This window comes from Vanacampus margaritifer, chromosome 11 (genome assembly GCF_051991255.1).
Source record: "Vanacampus margaritifer isolate UIUO_Vmar chromosome 11, RoL_Vmar_1.0, whole genome shotgun sequence".
Classification (NCBI taxonomy): domain Eukaryota; kingdom Metazoa; phylum Chordata; class Actinopteri; order Syngnathiformes; family Syngnathidae; genus Vanacampus; species Vanacampus margaritifer.
Window position 1 is genome coordinate 6,113,430 of NC_135442.1, and position 26,856 is coordinate 6,140,285.

A 26,856-nucleotide genomic window follows, 5' to 3' on the forward strand; every position below is an offset into this window, starting at 1 on the left:
AGGAAAAAAATATTGTACACTTAGAACAGATATAAAATTTGTGATTAATCGTGAGTTAACTATTTAAGTCATGCGATTAATTACAATTTAAAAATGTTTTACCGCCTGACGCGATTTAAAAAAAAAGTTTAAAAAAAAATTAGGGTCGTCAGGCGATAATTTTTTAAAATTGTATTTAATCGCATGACTTCATTAGTTAACTCTTGATTAATTACACATTTTATATCTGTTCTAAATGTACAATAAAAAAAATTCTAGGTTTTCATACTCTTGTTAACAAAAGTGGAAAAAAATGTTAAACTAATAGAAATAGTTCAAACGAATTTTTGACGACTATAGCCGTCAATGGCAGTGAATGAGTTCATGTGACCTATAACCTGTAAGAAAGTTCTCTGCAAACTTTTACTCTCAAGAAAAATGAGCACAATTTTGCAACAGAACAGGATTTTTTTTTCTGGCGAACGTCTGCTTCTAGCTGATGGGAGCTCCAGTTGTGACCAGTTTGTAATAAGCGCCAGTTCTGGCCATGAGTTCGTCATGAGTGCCTTGTTCTATGACGACGCCATGTGACATCACTGCGATGATGTCTGCGTTCTGGATTGTGGAGAGCCGGTGAGCAATGACGATGCTGGTTCGACCTTTTCTCGCATCATCCAGAGCTGACTGGACCGTCTGTAGAAAAAAAAAAAAAGCAACCCATGATGTCATGGCGTCTTGACCGTATAAGGATCACATGGTGGAGCTTGTCTTTTTAAATGTACAAAAGTGACTACCTTCTCGCTTTCTGTGTCCAGAGCTGAGGTGGCTTCATCTAGAAGCAGGATCTTGGGGTTCCTGACGATGGCCCTGGCAATGGCGATACGTTGTTTTTGTCCTCTTGATAGCTGAGAGCCTTGAGCGCCAACCTGGGTTTCGTATTTCTAACAATTTTTCCCATGTATTCAAAGATTGAAAGAAAGAGAAATGTGTCATTGTTAGCAATGCAGAATCTTACAATGTTGGTCATAGGAACATATATACTGTTTTTTGTACTATATAGACATGGTGGCTGGTCAATATAGGACACTAGGGCGCCACCTAGGGCTGTGCCTCAAATAGAAATGCGAATTGGCAGTATACGAAGCGAGTTCGGCATGCGGACGACAGCCTGGAGGCGACAGGTTAGCTTAGCGCTAGCTAGCTGGTGCGACACAAATTACAATAGGCTACAGATGGATTTACTGGACCAAATAAAATAAAATAAAAAAACACCCTGTAGGGTATGATGATGAGGAATCCTGGAAATTCAATTTCAAGTAAGCTATTTTAAACTAAAAGGCAAACGTTCCATTCAAGTTCAATATGTAGTGTTAACATTTTACTATTTCATTTTTTATTAGACCTGTTTTGAATTTAGTTATAGTTGTGTAGATGTAGATATAACTATGTTAACTCAATATAGCTTGATGAGTAATGCTTTTGTCCTCTTTGTTATCTGTTGTCTTTTCCCAGAAATGAGGAAGTTAATAAGTTTCTTTTATTTATTTATTTTAAGTCTAGTTTCTGTTCGTTAGAAATCCGGTTTTTGAAAGTTCAAGGACGAGCTAGCATACTGGGGGAAAGGAATCTGGTTTTTGTACTTGAAGTGAGGGGAGAGGCGTTTTCCTGGGAATCACTGTTTTTTCTAATAAGTCCCGTGTCTGAAAGAGACGACACACATTTGGACAGAAACACTCCTTGGTGAAATTCCTTTGTGTCATCAGAAACTTTCTGATTAAAAAACCTTGCAAGGACCCTCTTCACGAGATCTCAACTCTGATTTATTTGAACACGCAAAAGATTACAAAAACAGGTAATCTAACAGTAGATACATCTTTAAAGAGTAAATCCTGTCAAAGTTCTTTCGCTGTCTGCTGGAAATGTTATTTTTTTTTTCAAGTTCTACATCTCATCATACTTCTGCAAATTTGAAGTTAAGATTGCTAAAATGGTTGCTAGCTTGCTCTAGAGAGTTTTGTGAATAACGTACTGTTTACAGTCAGAAAGTTGTAGAAGTAAGAGATTTTAAGGTTTTGCTAGCCATAAGCTATAATCATAAAGATGATTAAATGAATAAAGTTTTCAATGATATTCTATTCTGTTTTTTTTAACCACTTGCCATTTGTACTATATCAAACTAAAAGGTTTACTCACATTTGGCAGCATCATCACAAAGTCATGAAGGTAGGCCTTTTTGGCCGCCTCTATAATTTCTTCCATGCTGACGCGGCGCGTGTTGTCCCCATATTGAATATTCTCAGCTATGCTGCAGTCAAACAAGACGGGCTCCTGAGACACGATGCCAATCTGAGATCTCAGGAAAGGCACATTCACTGACTGAGACGGGCGGCCATCGATCAACTGCAATCACAATCAGATAGAAGACAGGGTTGACATGTAGTTTTATTTAGAGATTAAGATAAGCGTCCCCAAGAGTGGACATTACACACCACTTTCCCTTCATCCGGGTCGTAGAACCTTTCCAACAGTTGAACGCTGGTGCTTTTCCCGCATCCGCTGCTCCCCACGAACGCCAACGTCTGACCAGGCTTCACAGAGACCAAAAGGCCTTTCAGCACGCGCACGTCCGGACGCGTCGGATAGGTGAACTCACAATTGACAAACTCGATTTCACCCTTGAAATTCTTCTGGGGATGACAGACCAAAATTCATCACAATAGTCTGCCGGCAGTGCACCTCAATCAAATTCACCAAAATCAAAACAATATTCCTTCTGACTTTCAATTTTTAGTCTGAGATTGTGAAAATCGTTAAGTGTAAACATTTCGTTGAAAGACAAGAATGAAAGGGGAATAAACAAATTAACTCATTCACTGCTATAAATTTATTAAAAAAAAAGATTATTAAAAATTAGGGACAATAGGCGATAATTTTTATTGTAATTAATCGCATGACTTCACTAGTTAACTCACGATTAATCACCAATTTTATATTGGTTCCTAATTTACAATAAAAAAATTATAGGTTTTCATATTCATGTTGACAAAAGTGGGAAAAAAATGTTAAACTAATAGAAATAGCTAAAATTATTTTTTTGACGTTTATAGTCGTCAATGGCAGTGAATGAATTAAAAAAAAAAAGAAGAAGAAAAGATAAAAAATTCGGGGCATCAGGCGATTAAAGTTTTTAATCGTATGACTTCACTAATTAACTCGCGATTAATCACAAATTTCATATCTGTTCTTAATGTACAATAAAACATTTTTTAGGTTTTCATATGAAAAAAATGTTAAACTAATAGAAAAAGTTCAAGTGAATTTTTGACGTTTATAGCCGTCATTGGCAGTGAATGAGTTGAGATACAAATTTGGTTTGTCAAACATTTACGTGGCATTTCTCTTGTTTTATGTACAAACCCATTTCTCTCCATCTGTGCTGCTCATGCTGATTTTCGGAGTTCGATCCAAAAGCTTGAAGAAATGAGCAGCAGCCGTCTTGGCCTTGGCGTAATCTGGAGTGAAAGAAGAAGCTCTGCCGAGTGCAGTCCCACTGATTACTACTGCCGAAATCACCCTGGAGGAAGAATATAGCAGAACTAAATTTGTTGTTTCTCTCAACAAAAAAAAAAGAAGAAAAAAAGAACTAGATTTGTTGATGACCGCACAACAACACGTACTACATGGTTGGAAATACGACTTGACAAAAGCAGAAATGATTTTACCCACCTGAAAACTATGACATAATTCAGCCCCTCAGCGTTAACAAGATAGCCTCCATATCGAAACGAAGCAGCATATGCCATGAAGATGACACACTGCGACAAGCCGAAAAAGAGTCCGTAGATGTTGGCTCGCTTCTTGGCAGATTTATACGGACGCTCCAGTTTTTGCTCGTATGACTCTACAAATGAGCTCTCTTTGGTCAAACCTGCAACAGTTCTGATGTTGGCAAGAGCTTCACTGGAAACCTGCAAAAATGCTCAGTTTTAGGGAAAATGCATTGAAATCATTCTGGAAATTTGGTGGCAGCACCGACCTGGCCAGCGTCCTCCGTTGCTTTTTTATCTTCATTTGCGAAACCTGTCATCATCTTGGCTTGCAAGAGTCCAGACAGCCCAATGAGAGGCAAGAAGCACAGAATGACCAAAGTTAACTTCCAACTAAAGTAGAAGGCGATGATGAAAGAGGCTCCGATGTTGGTCAGGGAATTGACGATCATGCCGATCTGAGATCCCGTTGCCTAAGAAATACAAAAAAAACAAGAAGCTACAAAATCCTGCTGGTGTTGCAGAAGATACCATTGGAGTTGTCGATCGGATTAAGTACTCACTCCCTGGACCATGGAGGCATCAGTGGCCAGTCGGGTAGTCAGAGCTCCGGGACTGTTGTGGAGGTCGTCAAACCAGCCGATGTCTTGCCTCAGCATGGCCTGAAAACCCAATTTCCTTAGACGGCGTGTCAGCAACTCTCCAGACTTTGCGAAGGCGTATCCCTGCAACATTAAATCAAAATCTTTCCAGAGGTGGCAAATCCAGGTCCAGAAAGTAAAAACCCTGCCACAGTTTGGCTTTAGCCCCACGCGCTAGCTAGCTAGCTAGCTCCCATGGTGCTTGCTTACCTTTTAGGGAGCTAGCTAGCTAGCTAGCTAGCATCAGGGGCTAAGCCAAACTGGCAGGGTTTTTAACTCTCTGCACTTGAAATTGCCACCTTTTTTGCTCAGGTTTGCAAATCTATCAGTTTTGAATGTTGATGCAAACCTGTAAATACTGTGAGAAGACACTTGTCACGGCCACAATGCAAAACAGAACACATATCCCGTTGATCTGCTCCCTCTGCTCATTTATGTCCACTAAGGCAAATGTCTGTGTGAAAAAAAAAACAAAAAAACAAGAGGTCAATATCTTCAGTTTCCGAAAGCGAAAAACTGACCAAAGATGATGAAAGACGCTGGTCATACCCCTAAAATTTGACTGAACAGTACAGCATAGATGGGGTTAACCGATCCGTTGATCGCAGCTCCCAGAGAGCCCAGCAGCATGTAAGGCCACTCTGCCTGGTTGTACTTGAGGATCCGCGTGATCGGGGCCGGTTCGAGATGTTCGTCTTCCTCTTCCTCGTACTCTGGCTGTTCACGATTCACATTAGGTTATTCCAGTTCCACATGACGGATAACAGCAAGGTTTCAGAAAAGCATACAATGTCTGGTATGATCTTCTGGCTGGAAAGGATCCTGAGGCTGTTTGATATGGAGTCAGGGCCAAAGTCACCGGACAAATTGCTCTGAGATCGCAGCCGAGCTGAGCTCCTATTGGAATAATATCAGTCTGTTTTGTATCAGATCATCTTCTGATATTGTCTTCTTTTTGGTTGACTTTTTTACTGCACCTTTTACTCGACCTGCAACTGCTTCGGCTAAAAGTCCTCGCTTTGGTTTCAAAGTTTTCCTCGGCAACAGCTCCGCTGGCAGTACCTGGCAAAAAAAAAAAGTCATCAGTCAACTCATCCTCAGTTGAAAACGAAGTAAGGCTTTGTTGAAGAAATAAATCTTTTCTTTGCACGTTCGTTTTCTTTTGGGTAGTGAGAATGTTGGTTATCCGAATGCAGGCTGGAGATCGGTGAACACTTCCTTCGAAGGTTTTATTTCGACAGAATATTCCGGGCACAAGCGAGCTGCCAGCAATGGTGGGAGCCTCTCTCGCAAGTGCGAAGTTACAGCGGACTCACAACATTCTTATACTATCTTGAAGGGGCGGTACCACAAAGCCCCCACCAATGAGATAAGACTTTAAAAACATCATTGATTACAGACACTTGGCAGAAATTGCGACATCACTCACAAAGACACATCCACAGATAAAAGTTCTACTGAGGAAATAAATAAATTAAAACAGTTATGACTAAATCTGGGCAGAAGACCCTCTTCAGCTTCAAGAAATTGGACATAACCTTACTCAAATTTGAACCCACCATTAGTTGTGTTTGTTACTGCATGGTTCTGCAGGGTGACCAGGGTGAAGTAGACACCTTTCTTTTCCAGGAGCTGGCTGTGGGTTCCCTTTTCCACAGCCCGTCCACGTTCAAATCCGACGATGACGTCCGCTTTCCTGATGGTGGATAGACGGTGGGCTATCGAAATGGTGGTCCTGCCCATGCGTACCTGTCACCGACAGATTCGTAACAAGACAAGCGTGTTCAATGAGGTAGTGTTAGAAGACTATCTTTGGCTTCCGCGTGTTTGTTGTTCGGGTAGAGAGAATGTTGATTTTCTGAATACAGACTGGAGATCGGTGAACAGGTCCTTCGAAGGATTTATTTTACAGAATATTCTGGACACAAGCAAGTTTACAGACAAATGGCTGCAGTCCTCTCGCAAGTATGTTATTTCAGCGGACTCACAGCATTCTTATACTATCTTGGAAAACCCTCAGAAAACAGCCCCCAGCCCTGAGTTCAATACACATGACGACAGCCGGAAGTAGATAAGACTTTTTACACTTTTACAGCATATGATCCAATACACATTGACTTCAACCCATGACACTGGCCCATTGATGTGGAACCAGACAACCCCCCCACCCCCAGACCTCATTCAATACACTCACCAAGCTCTACTGAGGAAATTAAAACAGTTATGACTAAACTAAAACAGTTATAACTAAATCTGGGCAAAAGACCCTCAACAGTAGGTAACGTGAAATAGTACTGACGGTTGCATACCTTGTCCAACGCCTCCTGGACAACAGCTTCGCTCTCGTTGTCCAGGGCGGACGTAGCCATATCCAACAGCAGGATCTTGGGATTCCGGATCAGAGCTCGGGCGATGGCGATCCTCTGCTTCTGCCCCCCACTCATTTGACCTCCACCCTCACCCACCAAGGTATCAAATGTCTAGAAAATAAGTCAACAGGCTTTCACTTGTATAGCGCTTTCCCACCTACACGGCACTTCGGCGTCTTGCTCAAGGACCCTTGACTTCAACATAGCCACAAAGACCAAGGATTAAACCCACAACAACCTCCAACCAATTGGGAGACAACCGCTCTACCACTGTGCCATGCCGCCCCCCAAGATTTACCAATCATTCTTCAGGCTAATGCTAGCATCTATGCTTGTACTATTTCCACAATAAACAGGCAATTTTTATTTGGGGGGGAAAAAAAGGTTAGCAGCGCCTGAAAACAGATGCAAAAGTGAAGATTGTGGATTATTACAAAGCAGCAACCAGAACGGGTGCATAAAGCTTAAGGTTAACATTAGCATACAATATCTAATCAACTAATGAGACCAGCAACGGTTTACGGAACCACCACTGACCAGCTAGCCAGTACAAATCCTACAACTGCGACACAGGAAACTACTATGTAGTGGATAAGGGACTTGAAGGTACAAACCTGTGGAAGATCCATGATAAAACTATACGCATTGGCTTCTTTCGCAGCCTGGATTACTTCCTTCATGGTCACTCCGGGTTTCCCAAAGCGAATGTTGTCTGCAATTGTTGTGGCAAACAGTACCGGCTCCTGCTCCACGATGCCAATAAGGGAGCGGAGCCACTTGATGTTTAAAGTTCGGATGTCATGGCCATCCAAAGTCACCTGAAAATAAAATGATCGGCGTCAAAATATGACACTTAAGCCCAACGTATTTGAGTGTATTTTCGTTACCATTCCTTCCTTTGGGTCATAAAACCGTTGGATGAGCTGGACTGCCGTGCTCTTTCCTGATCCGCTTGGTCCAACAAAAGCGGTGGTTTCATCTGATTTCACCTGCACGCTTAGGTCATTTAAAATCTTTAAAAAAAAACAAAAACGGTAATATTATTATAATACAATTGAATGCTGCGTGCATCTACTTAATGAAAACAACCGTTTACCATGACTTCAGGTCTGGATGGGTAGTGGAATGTGACGTTATGGAACTCAATGTCACCTTTGACTTTGTCTAATTTATAACCGTCGTCGGACAAACAATTGATTTCTGATTCCTGTGAATACAAAAGAATGAAACTTGGTGTTAATCTTCAGCAATGAATGCTTAGCATTAGCTTAATTTAGCTTTCATGGTGCGTAACATTTTTTAACTGTAGATGCACGGAAGCTAGTTGTACCCTGTCAATAGTTTCAAAGATGGTCTTTGCAGCTGCACGGCCTGAAGCAAAAGCCTCCAAACAAGGTGAGGCCTGACCCAGGTTTATTGCCGCGATCAGGACTCCAAAAAACACCTGTAAATGCAAACGGCGGTCACGTGGCTTCACAGGTGTGCAAGTACTAAGAAGCAAAATGTCAAGTTCCTTTTCCGCACCTGAATAAGAGTCCCGGGAGACAGCTCCTTTGTGTCGATGACCAGCTGCGATCCGTACCAAAAGGCCAGAGCGAAAGTAAGGAAAATGATGCACCACAGATATCCTTGGAACATTCCGATAATCGCACCCTTTTTGACTCCCCAGTTCTGCGCTTCCACAAGGTTTCGGTCATACCTGGATCATTTCGAAATTGAAATCTCACATGCACTCCATTTAGAAGGTGCTTTTGAAAAAGGACTACCGGTACCTTTTAGCCTCCTTGTCCTCGCCACCAAACGCTGCCACCGTTCGAATGGAGGACAGGACCTCGTCAGCCACAGCTCCCGCCTTTGCATACGCCTTGAGCTCTCTTCCTGTTAGCCTAGCCACAGCCTAAAAGTTAAAAATTACGCCGATTAGTTTAACCGATTTGAATGACAAGGGGCCCGGTTTACTAAAGGTTTGTTTAGACAAAATGTAACATTGCACTAAATTTGATTCAGCAGTTTCTGAACGACTGGCTTGGAGTCAGTCACAAGAAGGTGTCATGCCACAAAACTTCTTTCAACTCTGCATTTCCTAGCATCTGGATAATCTCATTGGTCTTCATCAAACAAAATGTGACTTTTATGCAGTTTCTGGCGATAGACTGCATTCATGTCCCACTTGTTCTCCACTCTATCCTTTCTTCTGGTCTCTTGATGTCTCCCTGATCCGGTTGGAATTCAGATGTGTCTGGGGTTGGTGAAGGATTCTGGATTTGTAACTCTGTTGGTGGAGGTTGGTGTCTGTGGATCTGACTTTGCTTCATCTTTCCTTCCTTTGGCCCTTCCCCTGGTCTCCGGACAACTTCACGATTCTGGTGGGACTTTGATATATCCGGTGAAGGGTCTTGGATTTATAGCAGGCTTCAGGTGAATTCAAGAGTGCGACTGCCGAATGAATAATCCTGAGCTCTCAGGAAGAAAAAAAAAAAAGGAAAAAGTTTCTACACTGTAAGTATGTGTGATTCAAACAGGCTCATTGTCGTTGCTTTTGCCTCTTCCACTAACACTTCCAATTCCATTACTTCAAACTTCATTTTGTGCTTGTGGTGCTCTCCCAAATGTTCTATGCTGAAAAAGATCTAAGTATCTGTATCTAAGCCCGAACGGTACCGTACCACCGCCATCAGTCCAGCAGCGACACCGATCAGGGGGCTGACGGCGATGACAACCAACGTCAGCTTCCAGCCGCCGATGAAGCCCACCATGAAGCCAAACACGAAGGTGGAGATCCGCTCAATAAAAAAAGACGCCTGGTCGGCGATGGCGTTATTGAGCTTGTTGATATCACTGAGAAGGAGTAGAACAGTATATTATGTCAACCTCAAAATTGGCTCGGGTCCAATCTGCTGCTAGAGGCCTCACTCAGATAATCTCGTGTTCAGTTCACCAACGGAATTGCAGTCAAACCATCCAATCTCCATTTGCATGACTTTCCAAAAATAAGTCTTTCGGATTCTCTGAATCTGCCTCGCAGCGGCTGACACCCACAGAACAATCTGGAGGGAAAAGTACATATTTTACCTCACAAATTTATGAGTAATAATGTTATTTTGTTCTAATTGGTACTGTGTGGAAAACGTACTTGAAAATAGCTAAGAAACAGAACTCCGAGTCCGATTCCAATATAGTAGTATGCAAACATAGTCATCTGGGCTTCAATATCTACCCTGTCAAGGGCATATGAAATCACAAAGTCAAGGTGAACCGGTTAGGACTTTTAATTTTATTTTGCTAGCAAGTCAAAGCAGAAAAAAAAAATCATCTGAATGATGTCTTTAGTTTCAAAAAATCATCAATTGACCATCCTTTTTCCGCTGTATTTTTTAAAATTGTTCCGCTCATTGAACTTACTTGCTGTACCCAAGTGACCATTTATAACAATAATAAATCTTTGCCATTGAATTGAAAGTGACTCACCCACAGACAACAGTAACGTTTTCGGCGTTCTCATAAACGGAGCCATTTGTCCAGTGGATGATGTTGTCGAGGCATGTTTTATTTGGGTCTTTCAGTTCCTGAACCTCCAGCTCATAAACTACAAACGTGTTGGTCATCATGCCGTACACAAGAAGCATGAGCGGGCCGGCGGCACCGTGTATGAGCGCGCACACGCCCCCCACCGCCATCATCATCATTTCCTTCCAGGTGGCAAAACGAAACTGTACAGGAGAAAATAAAATACATGATGTACTGATATTGAGAGTGATTGAGAAAAGATGTTGTAACACTTTTAAATGGAATTTGTGTAACTGTACAATGAGGCACAATTTTTTTTTTTTTTTAGATATTATGTGTTTGTATGTTGTTGTTGTTTACCAGCTGAAAGTATCCAACACTGAGCGTATTCTGTTCTTTCTTGTGTTTCTTTTCATCCCTGTAAACATTGGATCACATTAACATTGTTGCCTAAAATATTATTTGTGTGTTTAAAATCAGTCACGCAACTTACCCATCCTTTGGATTTGCTGCAAAAGAGGAAAATGATTTGAAAATATGAAAACAAATGCTTTTTTAAGAGCAGACCATAAAGTGCCTTTGAGATGTCCGCATTTTACACTATAAAGTTCAGATTTTTTTGTTGAACTTCATATTTATTATTAAGTAGATGTTATTCTGCTAGAAATGTATATTGATCAAGCTCACAAACTCAATGTACTACATATTGCTGACAGGGTGGACAATGACTGGTTGGACCTTTTTTTGGCTAATATTAGCATTTAATTAGCACATTGTGGACTTAGCAAAATGATTGAGTAAGCAAGTTGACTATACTGTTTAGAAAAGATATATTTGAATTTCTGAAATGTTTTTTAAATCAACTGATATTTCATGATGACAGAATGGACATGTTAAGCTTGACAACATCAAACTTGATGCAGAATATGATGAAAATTAGCAAACGTAAGAAAAAATATTTAATCGGCTACTACTCACTGTTTCCACCGCCTCAATTGGAGACAGACGAAATGCTGACCAGTTACTCCATAATGACAGGGTGGACAGCGGACAATAAACCATGAAAAATATTATCCTGCTACATTTTCATGATGAATGATTCCAATGAGAACACCAAAGGCACTTTAAAGCGATATTGACCCCTGTGCACTTTTTAAATTTTTTTTTATTTGTGTGAATTTAATGTGAGGTCACTCACCTATGTCTGTCACACTTGGTAGCGTAAACTTCATAGTTTTCTTCATGTTGTCTGCTGTGGAAAAGAACAAAGTACTCCCATCACGAGGGTAAATACAGTACATAAAAATGAAACAAACAGCTTTTCAGTTCAACAAATAAGCCCATTATTGAAAATAGTAAACTTTTAAGAACAATTGTTCTTTATGATAGAATTACTGATCACAGATTCTTCCAGTACAATTAATAATTGATGATATTGACTTTTATATAAAGTTGATGAGTTGTGAGCTCGTGTTCTCAGTGTTCTTCATCCATTACTCGACTCGAGGGTCAGGGTGAACTTGAGTCCATCCCAGCGAGAGGTGGCGGCGTTCACTCAATCTCAGGGTCCGTAGAGGCAAGCAAACTCAAACTCACATTCACGCCGCAATTTAGAGTCTTCAATCAACTTAACATCCTTTTTTCTTTTTTTTATGCATTGAGGAAGCTGAATACCTGGACACGCAGGCACGGTGAGTACATGCAAGGTCTAAGATGAGATTTGAACCTAGAACGTTTGGCTGTTAGGCGGACACGCAAATCAACCATCTACATCAACACACTAATTAAAATCAATGAATTTTAATCATGTAAACAAGTAAATTAATCGGGGGTGGGGGGTGGGAGGGGGGGGGGCAATACTGTACCTGTACAGGGCAGCTCCAAGTGAATGTGTGGTTTCTTCAATAACACAGCAGGAGTTAATAAGGCAACCTATGCCCCTCCCCTTCTACTATTATCTATAGCTCCGTTATACTGATAAGCTTTGTGTCAGCGTTATGGCATGCAACAGTCTGAATTCTTCGAACAAAATCAATATATAAACAATCAAATTATTGATTTTAAGCTGGGAAGCCCAATGTTTTTTTTATTTATTTATATATAGAAACATCTAATGGGACTTTCAGAATGGGAAGCTTTAATATCATTTTGAAGAACTATTGTAGTATTTATCAATGTCTTTAAGATGTTATCAGCGGTGATTGTAAAATGAGTTTAATGACCGCAAGGCCATTAGTTGTGGTCAAGTGCTTGAGAACGGGAAGTGCACTCACTGGAATGCAGACGGTCCTCTATGTGAAAGGACATTTGACTTTTAATGATTAAAATGATTTCATTCTTTGGTCCATTTAATCGCACACCACCGAGTTTAATGAGAATACCAGATTTGATTCGGCACACTTCACCAATGTAGATGTCCTGTAATGTAATATGAGAGCATTTTTCATCATTTTTGTTCATTCTTCTTTATTTCAAACTCAGTTAAAATTTGTTTCTCAGACTGATCGAGTCTGATCATCTCATGATGGAAATCACAAGAAGCAATACGACTGTAAATATGCATTTTACCAAGTAATCCTGCTTTATTTATTTTTTAAAATTTGTTATGCTTTGATTAATAAATAAGAACATGACTTTTCTTATTTTACATTTCGTGTACTGTATGTCTTTATTGGTTACACAAAACATACATACATGCAAATGGTATTTGATTAATAGAATTTTGCTTGATCATTTTATTTTTGATGTCTCCTTATACTGTAGTAGCCCACCTTAAAAACATACATACATAAATACATTAAAAATATATACACAAACGGAGTTTTCCCTTACTAATATTGTATGTAAAGTATTTTATACTGGCTTTTTTATATTTTTATCAATAAATAATAAATAGCAAAACAAAACATTAATGTGCCAACGAAAAGGTCAATGCCCGCATGGACGTGTTTGTATTTGGAATTTGCTCTCTCTTTAGAGATGTTCTGATACTGTATTCCCAACACATGTGGTTGATAATGTCACAGGAAGGTGGAACTCCAATCCAAGACAACACTGCAATAAAAACAAACTCTCAGGATCTCCTTCACAGAGCTGGAAGTCACCATGCATGTGGTATGGACTGTCAATATGTTCACCAATTTTTAAATACATTATATCTAATTACACTGCGGACAACTAAAAATGGAACAAAACATGAATTAGGTTCCTTTTTTTGCAACTGCTTGTTGTTGTTTTTGTATTTTTTATTTTATTTTACAAAAAGGCAGCATAGAAGGGTCTCTAGGGTAGTATTTAATACGCAGTCGTAAGTATTCGTGTAGCAGTATCCCCCCCTCCGAATCTTACAAGTACTGTGCACAGTTACAGTGTCATATACGTTAATTCCAGCAGATGGCGCTGCTCACTTGTGTACTCGTAAACAGGCAGGTAGGTAAGAAGAAATAAAAAGGCTTTAAAAAAAACAAATTCTACCCACGCCCATTCAATCCGCGCGTACACTCAGTGGAGCGACTGCCTTTGTTTTGGGTCTCTGACAAGAAATTTACGAGTACGGTAAGTTTGAAAAACCTTACTCGGTACATGTTGTTGAATGTTAATTATGTTGACCGTTGAAGTTAATTACGGTGCATTTGAGGTCACACAAACTTTGCAAACATTGCATTCTACTACTTCTGCATCTTGATTTGATTAGCAACTTGTCAAACCTGTTTTGTTTTGCGTGGCGGGTCATCCTGTTGTCGTGTAGTTATTGTTGGCATGCAACACTAAAACAAATATCACAAAAATTAAACAGAAATGATGAATTGGCACAATTCATGGACAGGCTTACTTTATGTGAAATCTATCTAGGTCTGTTAAATTAAACAAAACAAAAAACTATTACTCTTTTGTGTAGAAGGTTGAAGGGTGCAAAGTAACCGCCTGAACTGTTGGTTGCCATACAAACCCTTTAACTCACCCATGTTTGTCAGCGTTTTTGTTTCAAATGTATGCATTTTGGGGGTCCTACACCCCCCCCCCACCACCACCACCACCACCAACCTCAATAACAATAATAAATACAACCCCCCCTAAGGAAATCCCATGATTTTTTTCTCAAGTTGGAGCTCAGAGGCTGCAAATACAAAGAGAAGAGCAGCGGCCCTAAAACTGAACCCTGTGGAACCCCAAGCATGACTCAAAACTACTAATGCACACATATTTCTGCCTGTCATACAGGATTTAAAGCAATCCATAGCGCCACCACTAATGCCCACACAGTGCTATGATAGAGCCACTAAAATATTGTGGCCTACTGTATCAAACGCTGCAGTTTCTCCTCTTATTTGCTCCTGTAGAGAGATGTTGCCGTACATCGTGGTGCTGCTGGCCCTGTGGTTCGTCTACAGGTGGTTCAAAGAGTCCAAACGTGTGGAAAACAAGGAAGATAAACATGTCTACATCACCGGCTGCGATACTGGCTTCGGGAATCTCCTAGCTAAGCATCTGGATCATCTGGGCTTCCGTGTCTTCGCCGGCTGTTACACCGAAAAGGGCGAAGACGAGCTGAAGAAGGCCTCATCGGACAGACTGACCACTCTTCATTTGGATGTCACCGACTCTGCTAACGTTGGGCAGGCCGCGGCTCTCATCGGCACTCTTGTAGGCCAGAAAGGTAAGGCAACTATGAAGTAAGATTATTTTACAGGCTGCAGTGGTATAAATTAAGAATTTTATGATGATACTTGTGGGGAATAGCAGCCAGGACATGCCATGAATAGCAAAAAAATGTAAGTAGTAAAATGGTGTCCGACCAAAATATTATTTACAAACTCCAACATTAACATAAAAATGATCAGTAAAATGATTCCCACCCCTTTTCGTGAAAAGGACTAGACTAGTGAATATGTCCTGCTCTCCACGTTTTCAGGACTGTGGGCTGTTGTGAACAATGCGGGCATCTCTGTGCCAGGGGCACCCACAGACTGGCTCACTGTTGAGGACTACAAGAGCATGCTGGCTGTCAATCTGGTAGGCCTGATCGACGTGACCCTGAGCGTCCTCCCTCTCATCAAGAAAGCCCGAGGCAGGGTGGTGAACGTGGCCAGCGTGTTCGGGAGGATCAGCCCGTTCGGCGGCCCGTACTGCGTGTCCAAATACGGCGTGGAAGCCTTCAACGATAGCCTGCGGTGAGCGCTAGCATGACAGCTAACATGTTTTTCCTCTCATATAGATCTCATCATCTCATCTTAATCTTTAATTCAGTTTGGATTTGGCGCCATTTGGAGTTAAAGTGTTGTGCATCGAGCCTGGCTGCTTCAAAACAAACGTCACCGACATGAAGATCTTGGCGAGGAATGCGTGGAAGCTTTGGGAGAGATTGCCGCAGGATGTAAAAGATGACTACGGACCTAACTATGTGGAGTGTGGTACGTTCTTAGAGCTAGTCAGAGTTGACATGCTTGTTTTTGCTTTTGGCAAGCAAAACTTCCAAAATAGCCAGTTCCATGTTTTTCATCAAACCGTCTACCCGGCAATCTTACTGTATTTACTACACGTTGCTTATTCTGCAAACAGTAACACATGACTGACATTTTTTAAATAAATAAAAAACTGAATAGGGACCACTTTGTGTGTGCTCTCATCTGCAGCGCTCCAATCCGTTTCCACGAAATTCAAAGCCCTGACTGACAGTGACCTCATGAAAGTGATCAGCTGCATGGAGCACGCCATCGCCGCCGTCCACCCCCGCACCCGTTACTCACCCGGTTGGGACGCCAAATTCATCTGGCTGCCTTTGTCCTACATGCCCTCCTTCATCACTGACCGCTTCTTCCTTAAATTCACCCCCGAGATTAAAGCGTCTGCACGAAAAGTTTATTCCTCAACAACATGAACAATAAATTCTCTCGCGCTCTGATTGCTCATTGTTAGATGGCCATGTTTTCTAGGTTTACTTTCTAATGTAGTAAGTATGACTAATCGTCTCGCTATGTGTGAGTCATTGTGTTTATTTGAGTTACGATGATTATTTGAAATCTGTTTCTCTTTGTAGGAGGCACACAATCACAAAAACATTAATATACAAATCTAAAGTATATCATATGGAACCAGATTTGTAATCCGTGTTCCTGCCCGTAAAATAAAAAGCGACGCACACAGCCACATATGCAAACAAGTCGTAAACAAACTACAAGTACAACTTGGGATAAAGAATCCTCTTGAAAAGGTAATGCATCCGCAACGAAACAGCACTCAGTCATCCATTAGAGTTTATTAGAACGATTGTGTCTTCAGTCGCAACGTTTTTTTTTTTTTTCCTCTCACACAGCTGCTTGACATTTTGGTATACTTGTAAGACAACTTTGGCATACCAGTAACAGGACAACTAATAAAAATGTGCACTTCTTGACATCATGCGCAGCGTACTGGTTCTAGTGAAGTACTCGTAACAAGCAGAATTTCGTCAAGTTCTTATTATTTACTCTGACTGTTGTAGTACAGTGGTTGAGCCACATGGGGGTGCTGTTACTTTGCGAATACAGTACTGTGTTACTTGTTACTTGTGAACGATTGTGTCTTCAGTCGCAACGGGGTTTTTTTCCCTCTCACACAGCTGCTTGACATTTTGGTATACTTGTAAGACAACTTTGGCATACCAGTAACAGGACAACTAATAAAAATGTGCACTTCTTGACATCATGCGCAGCGTACTGGTTCTAGTGAAGTACTCGTAACAAGCAGAATTTTGTCAAGTTCTTATTATTTACTCTGACTGTTGTAGTACAGTGGTTGAGCCGCATGGGGGTGCTGTTACTTTGCGAATACAGTACTGTGATGTGTTTGCATGGAATTTACTTGTGAATTTGAGAAACTGGGGACTAAAGAAAATGGATGGATGGATGGGGACTATTTATCTCTAAAAATCGTATATATATATATATATATATATATATATATATATATATATATATATATATATATATATATATATATATATATATATATATATATATATATATATATAATAACATAGTTACGCTTCCTGTCCCTTAACAAAATAAATAAATACATAAATAAAAATCTTGTCCCTTAAACCCCCTCATCCCCACCCTTTGCAATTATGTTTTGTGTGAAATTCTTAAACGACCCATGAAATTACATAATTCAACCAAAGAAGACAACGTGGACTTTAACTCTTGTAATCAAATATTTACCAACCGCTGTAAAGTCACGTGATTGCTTTGACAACACAGATACTAGGTAGGACAAATATAGGTCTTTACTTTCTCATTTGCTCCTGTAGCGGGATGTTCCTGTACATCGTGGGGCTTCTGGCCCTGTGGTTTGTCTACAGATGGCTCATGGAATCCAAACGTGTGGCAAACAAGGGTGACAAACATGTCTACATCACCGGCTGTGATAGCGGTTTCGGGCATCTCCTGGCTAAGCACCTGGATCATCTGGGCTTCCGCGTGATCGCCGGTTGTTACACCGAGAAGGGCGAAGACGAGCTGAAGAAGGCCTCATCGGACAGACTGACCACTCTTCATTTGGACGTCACCGACTCTGCCGGCATCGGACGGGCCGCGGCTCTCATCGGCACCCTTGTAGGGCAGAAAGGTAAGTCATCAGGCCATAACATTAGGTACGTCTGAAGCTTTTCAGTGAATAATGGAGACTTGGAGACTAGGTTGCAGAATTTGAAAAACAAATCTGTGAAAGTTTTTTTTTTTCCCAGGACTGTGGGCCGTGGTCAACAATGCCGGCGTGGCTGTGCCGACCGGTCCCGCCAACTGGCTCACTATTGAAGATTACAAGAGCATGCTGGCTGTCAATCTGGTGGGCGTGATCGACGTGACCCTGAGCGTTCTCCCTCTCATCAAGAAAGCTCGAGGCAGGGTGGTGAACGTGGCCAGCGTGTTCGGCCGGATCAGCCCGGTCGGAGGCCCGTACTGCGTGTCCAAATACGGCGTGGAGGCCTTCAACGACAGCTTGCGGTGAGCGCTAACTCGGCAGCAAGTGTCTTGTCCCGCTCACTATGTGGCGTCTTCATCTCAGCTTAATCTCTCCTTCAGTTTGAACATGGCGCAATTTGGAGTCAAAGTTTTGTGCATCGAGCCCGGTTTCTTCAAAACAAACGTCACCGACACCAAACAGTTGGAAAATAACCTGAAGAAACTTTGGGACCGATTGCCTCAGGATGTGAAAGATGACTATGGACCAGACTTTTTGGAGCACGGTGAGTTTCTAGAGCCTTGTCAGGCATTATGTCATTTATAGTTTCAAGATTTAACACAATGGTAAATATACGGTAAAAATAAATTTTAGTCGACACAGGTCAAAGGAAAGAATGACATTTAAGGTATTTTTATTGCAAGGCAGTGTTCTATATTATTTTTAATAGAATTCAAATAATTTATTCTATTTTTGAATTGCTATTATGTAAGGCAGTTATTCTCAAAGTGCCTTTTAAGGGCTATTGTGGGAAAAAGTAATTTGAATGTTGTACTATTAACTCATTCACTGCCATTGACGGCTATACATGTCAAAAATTCATTTGAACTATTTCTATTAGTTTAAATTTTTTTCCCACTTTTGTTAACAAGAGTATGAAAACCTAGGGAAAATAATTATTGTATATTTAGAACAGATATCAAATTTGTGATTAATCGTGAGTTAACTAGTAAAATCATGAGATTAATTATGATTTAAAAAATGTAATCGCCTGATGCCCCTAATTTTTTTATAAACTTTTCTTAAAAAAAAAAAAAAGATTATTTAAAATAATTAAAATTACTTTAAAAAAATAAATAAAAATAAGCAGAAAAGATTATTAAAAATGAGGGGTATCAGGCGATTTAAAATTTGTAATCGTAATTAATCACATGAGTTCACTAGTTAACTCACGATTAATCCCAAATTTTATATATGTTCAAAATGTACAAAAAAAAAATCTAGGCTTTTATACTCTTAACAAAAATGGGAAAAAAATGTTAAACTAATAGAAATAGTTCAAACTATTTTTATTTATTATTTATATATATATTTAATTATTATTTTTGACGTCTATAGCCGTCAATGGCAGTGAATACGTTATAAAGAACAGTATTTTTTCAACTCATTTGTGATTTCCTTGTGTCTGCTTTCCACGGCAGCGTTTCAAACCATGACTGAAAAATTCAAAGTTCTGACGGACAGCGACCTGATGAAGGTGGTGGGCTGCATGGAGCACGCCGTGGCCGCCGTCCACCCTCGCACCCGTTACTCGGCCGGATGGGACGCCAAGTTCTTCTGGCTGCCTCTGTCCTACATGCCCACCTGCATCACCGACGGCCTCTTCCTTAAATCCAACCCCAAGATTAAAGCGTCTGTGTTGTAACATACAACGTGAGTCTTTCCATGTGGTGTTGCTACTTTTTTTTTTTTTATATACTTCATCATTCTTATATTTTGTGTCAAATTTGAGTCGGCAAAGAAAATGAATTTGCTAGACCTGCATATGAGCAGTTGATATAATCTTGCAACATTGCGCCATAAAGAATCCAGTTTCAATTTATGTAAGATATCAGCGCAGACAGCTGACCTCTCATTCAGTCTGGATCTACTTTTCAACTGTGTTCTTATTGGACTTTGGTTTGACTTGGGACTCGTAAAAGGGGGCAGGTTCAAGGCCACCTGTGTATGTACTGTATATCCATAGCATTTTATGATTTTATGTTTCATCGGCCCATAATACATTTCTCCAGAGATTTGGAAAAAGTTTTGAAGGTTTATCTTCTCGTCTCGTTTTTATTGACATATCACAAAAGCCTGGCATATTTGCACAGGGTTGTGTAGACTTTTTATATCCACTGTATGTAGCATGCTCAAGTGTATCGGCCATTAACTCATTCACTGCCATTGACGGCTATAGACGTCAAAAATTCATTTTAACTATTTCTAGTTTAACATTTTTTCCCACTTTGGTTAACAAAAGTATAAAAACCTAGAATTTTATTTTTGTATTAGAACAGATATAAAATTTGTGATTAATCATGAGTTAAGTAGTGAAGTCATGCGATTAATTACGTTTAAAAATTGTAATCGCCCGACGCCCCTAATTTTTTATATATATATATTTTTTTTAAAGATTAAGGGCATCGGGTGATTAAAATTTGTAATCGGAATTAATCGCATGACTTCACTAGTTAACTCACGATTAATCACAAATTTTATATCTGTTCTAAATGTACAAAACAACAATGGAAAACAAAAATGGGGAAAAAAATGTTTTTAAAAAATAGTTACAATGACATTTTGACGCCTATAGCTGTCAATGGCAGGGAATGAGTTAAATGGCAAAAAACGAATAAAAGTTTTTGTTATAAGCTGAACATTGAACTGTTAGTTACCCACGTGGCGTGACGTCACATAGTTCATTTTAGGTTATGATCCTATCAATGTGCTGGTCAAAGAATGCATGTTGCTCAATCTCACACTTGTGAAACATTGAAGGGATTGTCTCTGCCTTCATTCAGCATTCCTAATGAAGAGACGACCACATTCCAACTTCTGTAGACATGGTAGGTTTGTTTGTTTTTCAACCATAATCTTAAAACTATTCAGTGTATTCAGTGGTGAGACATTGAAAGTGAGGCGTAAAACGGCACAACACAAGCGGGTAAAAGATGTGAAGTGATTGGAAATGGTTTAACGTTTGGATTTGTTTTAATGCATTATAAAGTACGAAGTTCTTTTGTTTTTGGACTATGGATGAATTAAAACTATTCACAAGCTGGCAAAAAACAGTTGATACTGACTTTCAATGTTGCAATACATTTGTTTGACCACACAGGGGCGCCATTTCTATCAATATAATACTTATCCCAGGCTGGAATGTAAATTTAAAATAAAAAAGGTGACGTTTTCACTTTCAATTTTTACATAAAAAAAATATTTAAAATTAAGTGTTGCATATTCTTACATCAAAATGTATTTATATTTTATTTTTAAAAAAATCGATATTTTTAATAAAAACATCTGGTAACATTCCTTTTTTAAAAAATCTTCCAATTTTTAACTTCATTGTAGCTTATTGACGCTGACCACAAAATTCCTTAAATCTTATTACATAAATATGTTTACATTTTTCATTTGCCTTTATTGCAGTGAAAATATTTTTTTAAATATAAATATTTATATTTTACGATTTTTGGGATAATGTCATTAATATCATTTAGTTTTTTTTTTTAAAAAAAACATCTTGTTGCATTCAAATGTATCTAAAGGTGTCATGTTTGGGTTCTGTTTTTCCTTGTGTGTCTCCCTTGGTCTTGTTAAGTGGAATCCTGCCCTTTCTCGTGCCAACCAATCAGTGCCCTCAGTCACTTGTGTCTTGCCCCAAGTGTGTCTTGTTGTGTCATTAGCGTGTGTGTATTTAGTCTCCTGTCTCCCCTCTGTCTGTGTCGGTTCAGTCATTTTCCTCCCGTCATGCTACCAGTTTTTACCTTGTTATCTTCCCCACGTTTTGTTTTCTCTTGCCATTTGGAGTTCGCTTTTGTTTTTTAGTAATTAAAGTCCTTTTTTGTACATCACCTTTGCCTCCTTGCCCTTCCTTCCCTGCGACTGGCTCCTCCACCAAACTTTGCCTTCTTGACAGAAAGGCGCTAAAAATGGAGGATGTCTAAACTACAAACAAAACAACATTACTCCTTAACTAAAACTAAATTGTGGCTATACAAAGTTACAAACCAAAGTTCACACAAGAGACAGGACAACAAGGCTGAGGACTGTGACTGGCTTGAGTGGCTCTGACGAAAACACTTTGGAACAAGACAGGGGAGACGCAGACCATTTAACACATGACGGTAATGGGAAACAGGTGGACACAATCAGTGACCTGAAACGAAAGGAGTCAGAATTTTCAAAATAAAACAGGAAATGACAAGACAACCTCACTGCGGTGTGACAGTCGCATTCAATTCTTGTTTCATTATTAAAAAAAAAAAAAATACTCAACATTTATTATTTTTTAATAACTTTTTGAAGCAGGCTGTTTAATTTTATTTTAATAAGTATGTACTTGAAAATATTTAAAAATAACTATTCCTAGAGCTTGATTAAACATAAAATAAATGAAAAAATAAATAAATCAAGTATTATTTTCTCATTAAAATACTTCCGTTCAAACTAAACTTCTGCAAAACCACCATTGACCAAATGTTCGAGTTATGTTAACCACGTGCTGTTCCGCCAGTGGCCTGTTGGTGGCCTCTTGCCGTATGAGGTTGTGGGAACACAATTGAAGGGTTGCATGATGTCACCCGTTGGCTGAAGCAACTGACGGTTGAATGTAAACAAACAAACTGCAGCTGTTATTCATTCATCATCAAGTAACCTCACATTCCCCGTAGCGATCAATGGACGGAGCGGTTCAAACCTATCCTAAGAACTCATTTTGTTTTTGTCCACTCAGGTAACTGAAGGACTAACTTCAGGTATCTTGGAGGTACGTTGATGTTTCCCATGTAGTTATAAAGGGCAGGAAATGTTTCCTATAAAAAAAAAAAAATAATAATATGATACATTTCAGGCTTTGGTGACCTCTTTCCTACTTGTGGCCGCCACATGCTGGTACATCCGAGACTCCTCCAAGATGGATGCCTTCAACCTCAAGCACGTGCTCATCACAGGGTGCGACAGCGGTTTCGGCCACCTGCTTGCCAGGCAGCTGGATGGCAAAGGTTTCCGCGTCATCGCGGCGTGCCTCACCGAGACGGGCTCGGCGGAGCTGGCGCGCTCGGCCTCCCCCAGGCTGAGGGCGCTCCTCCTGGACGTAACGGACGGCGAGAGCATCAGGGGGGCGCGGGAGTTTGTGAGCAGAGAGGTGGGAGAGCGAGGTGAGGAGATGGGGTGTGGGGGGGAGGGGGGGGGGGGGGGGTGATAGAGTGCCAGTCCGAGTGAGGCGCTGGGAGATAACCTGGACTGACACCCTGCCCCCCCCTCGGCTACTCCTCCTCATCAAGTCTTCATCCTCCTACTGACACATCTGATAGATCCTTTTAGTGCAATGTGGAGGGAGAGAATAACCATCCCACACTTTTCACAGCACAAAAGCTTCTATGAGAGACCATTAAATTTATACTGCAGAGAAAAAATAAAATAAAATACCATTTAAGTAAAAAAGAGAGAAAAAAAGTGAGAAATATTAATCAGAAACAACAACAAAAAAAACTCATATAACAAATTTATAATATCAAAAATATATATGTATCCTTTTTTGATCTATATATTAGCTCTTTGGACTATGGAAACACACATACTACCAAATGAAAGATTGGACTTTGGAGTTTGTTTCTACCTTATTCCGTTTTACAGTAATCAACAATAGAAAATGGTTAGTTTCACCTGTTTTGAAAAAAAAAACGTCTTTTAACGTCTTTGGCACTCCTCCATAGGATTTTACTAAACGTTATTTAACGGTTTTGGCAGTCAAAGAGTTAAGTAAAAAAAAAGTGAGGAATATTAATCAGCAACAACAAAAAAAAACCTCATATAACAAATTTATAATATCAAAAATATATATTTATCCTTTTTTAATCTATATATTAGTGACCTTTCCCTGACCTCTCTGCCGCTAATGAGGCGGCTTTGTTCGTCGCCAGGCCTGTGGGGGTTGGTGAACAACGCGGGCCGGTCCACACCCATCGGCCCGGCAGAGTGGATGCACTTGGAGGATTTCACAACGGTTTTGGACGTGAACTTGCTCGGCACGATCGATGTAACGCTCCACTTCCTGCCGCTCCTGAAAAAGGCTCGGGGCCGCGTGGTGAACGTGGCTAGCATCATGGGCCGACTGGCGCTCACCGGGGGTGGCTACTGTCTGTCCAAGTGGGGGGTGGAGGCCTTCTCGGACAGCCTCAGGTATGTGGATTGGCACTGTTGCCTTGACAACGGTCAAAGCGCTATCTGTGACCCCACCCTGCACTATCTGTGACGCGGATGCGCAGAAGATCGGCCATCTTGGAACGCTAACTACGGCAACAACATAGGTCAAAACAGGTGCACGTTTGTTTATGTTAATTTTTTTTTATTTTAATAAAACCAGTTCTTTACCCAAGCAGTTTTTTACTAATAGAAAGGCCTCCTGGGGAGGTGTTCCGGGCATGTCCTACCGGCAGGAGGCCCCGGGGACGACCCAAGACACGCTGGAGAGACTATGTCTCTCGGCTGTCCTGGGAACGCCTTGGGGTCCCGTCGGATGAGCTGGCTGAAGTGGCTGGGGAGAGGGAAGTCTGGGCTTCCCTGCTAAAGCTGCTGCCCCCGCGACCCGACCCCGGATAAGCGGAAGAAGACGGACGGACGGACGGACACCGCAAACTTAAAGTATAACAAGCCAGACTCGCTGGAAATGTAAATGGGTCAATACTAAAATGTTAATCTTTAAAACGTATAGTCTTAAAAGCTACTTAGTTATTTTAAACTGCATCAAGAATTATTTATATTTTTTTCATGGTTTTTATCATGTTTTTACAAACGTGCACTATAGCGCAGGCATATGAAGGTATTTTGTTCTAGGGTAGTTGTCGTAGTTAGCGATCCAAGATGGCCGATATTCTGTACTGGCCAAGGTGCACCTACCAGGAGAAGTAGTACAATGGCAATTGAACTGAAGCAAGAAATGTGGCAAACAAAACCGGTTTAATCCTTTACATTCTATTTAATTATGTCATTGTGGTGTGTTCTTATAAAATATGTTATAACATAAACATAACGTTTACATAGTGTTATGTTATGTATTAAATGAACTGTTGTGTCTGTTTTGACTAGGCGGGACATGCAGCACTTTGGTATCAAAGTGAGCATCATTGAACCTGGTTTCTTCAAGACTAACATGACCCGTTTGGATCTCATAGAGGCGGACCTCAAAAGGCTCTGGACTCGTCTCCCTCGAGAAACAAAAAGATCCTATGGACAGACGTACTTTGATGACTGTGAGTAAAAAGTGGGCTTTTGTGAAATTGTAAAAAAATATAAAGGTACCTCTCTCACGTGCGAAAATAAACACCTCTCTCATTACAAAAGTTTTCTTGTTTTGGTGTGTGTAAGTTTTATGTGTGAGAGAGATTTTGGTGAGTGTGAGAATTTTTTTGTTTCGTTTTTCAGTGTACGTGTGTTTCTGAAAGCGTATTTTCAGGGTTGAGTGAGAGCTTTTTTTGTTCTTTTTTTGTGAGGCAAGGTATTATTTTTTTTGTGTTTGTTTTGCATGAGCTTTCTGTCATGTGAGAGTATTCTGGATGATTTTTGTTGTTTTTTTTCATGTGTGAGGTTTTTGCTGAGTGTGACGTATTTTGTTGTGTTTTTAAAAATAATTGTTTAGTTTTTTTCATATGAAGATTTTTTCATGTGAGAGGTTTTTTGGTGTGCGTGAGAGTTTTTTGAGTGAGAGGATTTTTTTAAAAATTGTGTGTACATTTTTTTGCAGTTTTTTTGTGTGTGTGTATTTGAGTTTTTTGGTGAGAGTGAGGTGTTTTGTTTTTTGGTTTCACTTTTTTTTTTAGCGTGAGTTTTTTAGTGGGTGAAGGCATTTTGTCATGTTTTCTTTTTGTGTGTGTATGCTATGAAAAGTTTTTTTTGTGTGCTTCTTTTGTATTTTTTTGGGGTGTGTGTGTGAGAGCATTTTGTAATTTTTTTGGGGGGTAGGTGAGATGGTCTGGTATATATGAGGTTGTTTGTATATGAAGTGTTACGATGTATGTTTTCTGTTGGATTTTTAAATTTTTAAACGTGTGAGTGTTTTTTTCCCGGCACCTCATTGCGGTCCACTAAAATGCGTCCAACGTTGTGACCTCTTGCAGATGTGAAGTCGCAGGCCTTCTCCATGGACCTCCTTTGCAGTCGCCGCATCTCCACGGTTACGAGCTGCATGGAGCACGCCTTGACGGCCCGCTTCCCCCGCACGCGCTACGCCGCCGGCTGGGACGCCAAACTTCTGTGGATCCCGTTGTCCTACTTGCCTTCCTTTGCGTCCGACTTTGTCATCAGCTCGCTTCTGCCTTCACCTGCGGCGGCGGCGGCGAGGAAGCCATGAAGAGCAACTTTTTAATTCCGTCGCGTCTGAGCAGCAGCGTATTGTCGGCGATCAGAGAAAGCAGGTTTTATTTGTAATCATTTCAGATGTGAAATGCTTTTCGTGTTGGATACAAAATGACTCATCTGCATTCTTAGGTCATGCGCGGCTCTTGGGGATAATCAACATAAATTAACATCAATGTTCAAGTATTGCTTCAAACAATTGTGTCTGTTATTCTCATATCATTACTGATAGAAAAGGACATGATTACAATGATTAAAAGTCACAAAGTCAGGGATAACATAAGAGTAAAAAAAAAAGTTGTTTTTTTTTTTGATTCACATAATTGCATTATTTAGTTCCCATATGTTGAAACTGCATGTTTGATCAATTCATTCCAATCACCCTGAAGGTACTGAGGTGCATAATATATAGATTATATATTTATCATATGGCAAAGGCAGAAAATCATGACGATATTTTTTTTCCTCTTGTGACAATAGAGGTACTGACTGTACATTGCAGAATGCAGCTCACCTTGTACAATGTGTATAAAT

At 40.3% G+C, this 26,856-nt stretch overlaps 4 protein-coding genes across 8 annotated transcripts; 3 read left to right on the forward strand and 1 right to left on the reverse strand.

Moving 5' to 3' along the window:
* Window positions 1-389: 389 nt before the first annotated feature.
* On the reverse strand, window positions 390-11,514 carry abcb11a (ATP-binding cassette, sub-family B (MDR/TAP), member 11a). The gene is made up of 27 exons (XM_077579931.1): window positions 11,462-11,514; window positions 10,757-10,772; window positions 10,624-10,681; window positions 10,225-10,466; window positions 9,890-9,974; window positions 9,670-9,803; window positions 9,423-9,594; window positions 8,529-8,653; window positions 8,281-8,455; window positions 8,087-8,200; window positions 7,853-7,963; window positions 7,644-7,769; window positions 7,371-7,574; window positions 6,697-6,867; window positions 5,947-6,136; window positions 5,365-5,449; window positions 5,176-5,284; window positions 4,937-5,104; window positions 4,737-4,841; window positions 4,310-4,471; window positions 4,016-4,219; window positions 3,706-3,947; window positions 3,397-3,553; window positions 2,469-2,666; window positions 2,173-2,379; window positions 774-920; window positions 390-672 (listed from the first exon to the last, which is right to left on the reverse strand). The coding sequence occupies exons 1-27, from the start codon at window positions 11,505-11,507 to the stop codon at window positions 472-474; spliced, it is 3,954 nt and encodes a 1,317-aa protein (XP_077436057.1). The 5' UTR covers window positions 11,508-11,514; the 3' UTR covers window positions 390-471.
* Window positions 11,515-13,705: 2,191 nt separating this feature from the next.
* On the forward strand, window positions 13,706-16,662 carry LOC144060405 (retinol dehydrogenase 7-like). The gene is made up of 5 exons (XM_077579941.1): window positions 13,706-13,818; window positions 14,604-14,920; window positions 15,176-15,434; window positions 15,511-15,674; window positions 15,897-16,662. Exons 2-5 carry the CDS (start codon window positions 14,608-14,610, stop codon window positions 16,139-16,141), a joined length of 981 nt encoding a protein of 326 aa, XP_077436067.1. The 5' UTR covers window positions 13,706-13,818; window positions 14,604-14,607; the 3' UTR covers window positions 16,142-16,662.
* Window positions 16,350-20,011, forward strand: LOC144060406 (retinol dehydrogenase 7-like). Its single transcript, XM_077579942.1, has 5 exons — window positions 16,350-16,474; window positions 17,552-17,868; window positions 17,987-18,245; window positions 18,324-18,487; window positions 19,404-20,011. Exons 2-5 carry the CDS (start codon window positions 17,556-17,558, stop codon window positions 19,625-19,627), a joined length of 960 nt encoding a protein of 319 aa, XP_077436068.1. The 5' UTR covers window positions 16,350-16,474; window positions 17,552-17,555; the 3' UTR covers window positions 19,628-20,011.
* Window positions 20,012-20,159: 148 nt separating this feature from the next.
* Window positions 20,160-26,605, forward strand: rdh1 (retinol dehydrogenase 1). 5 transcript variants are annotated; one of them, XM_077579938.1, is made up of 6 exons: window positions 20,160-20,810; window positions 22,703-22,735; window positions 22,820-23,126; window positions 23,872-24,150; window positions 25,057-25,220; window positions 26,085-26,605. In XM_077579938.1, the coding sequence occupies exons 3-6, from the start codon at window positions 22,855-22,857 to the stop codon at window positions 26,315-26,317; spliced, it is 948 nt and encodes a 315-aa protein (XP_077436064.1). In that variant the 5' UTR covers window positions 20,160-20,810; window positions 22,703-22,735; window positions 22,820-22,854; the 3' UTR covers window positions 26,318-26,605. The 5 variants fall into 5 exon arrangements, with proteins under 5 accessions (XP_077436064.1, XP_077436061.1, XP_077436065.1 ...); XM_077579935.1 differs by having other exon boundaries at window positions 23,892-24,150; XM_077579939.1 differs by lacking the exon at window positions 20,160-20,810 and adding an exon at window positions 22,515-22,619.
* The last annotated feature ends 251 nt before the right edge of the window (window positions 26,606-26,856 follow it).

Excerpts from the sequence above, each read along its gene's own strand:
- LOC144060406 (XM_077579942.1), top strand. The coding sequence starts at position 17,556 with ATGTTCCTGTACATCGTGGGGCTTCTGGCCCTGTGGTTTGTCTACAGA. Across the intron at positions 18,246-18,323 it reads GCCTTCAACGACAGCTTGCG|TTTGAACATGGCGCAATTTG; the intron begins GTGAGCGCTAAC and ends TCTCTCCTTCAG. Across the intron at positions 18,488-19,403 it reads ACCAGACTTTTTGGAGCACG|CGTTTCAAACCATGACTGAA; the intron begins GTGAGTTTCTAG and ends TTTCCACGGCAG.
- rdh1 (XM_077579935.1), top strand. Across the intron at positions 24,151-25,056 it reads GCCTTCTCGGACAGCCTCAG|GCGGGACATGCAGCACTTTG; the intron begins GTATGTGGATTG and ends TGTTTTGACTAG. Across the intron at positions 25,221-26,084 it reads ACAGACGTACTTTGATGACT|ATGTGAAGTCGCAGGCCTTC; the intron begins GTGAGTAAAAAG and ends GACCTCTTGCAG.
- LOC144060405 (XM_077579941.1), top strand. The coding sequence starts at position 14,608 with ATGTTGCCGTACATCGTGGTGCTGCTGGCCCTGTGGTTCGTCTACAGG. Across the intron at positions 14,921-15,175 it reads CACTCTTGTAGGCCAGAAAG|GACTGTGGGCTGTTGTGAAC; the intron begins GTAAGGCAACTA and ends CCACGTTTTCAG. Across the intron at positions 15,435-15,510 it reads GCCTTCAACGATAGCCTGCG|TTTGGATTTGGCGCCATTTG; the intron begins GTGAGCGCTAGC and ends TCTTTAATTCAG.
- abcb11a (XM_077579931.1), bottom strand. The coding sequence starts at position 11,507 with ATGAAGAAAACTATGAAGTTTACGCTACCAAGTGTGACAGACATAG. Across the intron at positions 7,770-7,852 it reads CATCCAGACCTGAAGTCATG|ATTTTAAATGACCTAAGCGT; the intron begins GTAAACGGTTGT and ends TTTTTTTTAAAG. Across the intron at positions 3,554-3,705 it reads AATTATGTCATAGTTTTCAG|GGTGATTTCGGCAGTAGTAA; the intron begins GTGGGTAAAATC and ends TTCTTCCTCCAG.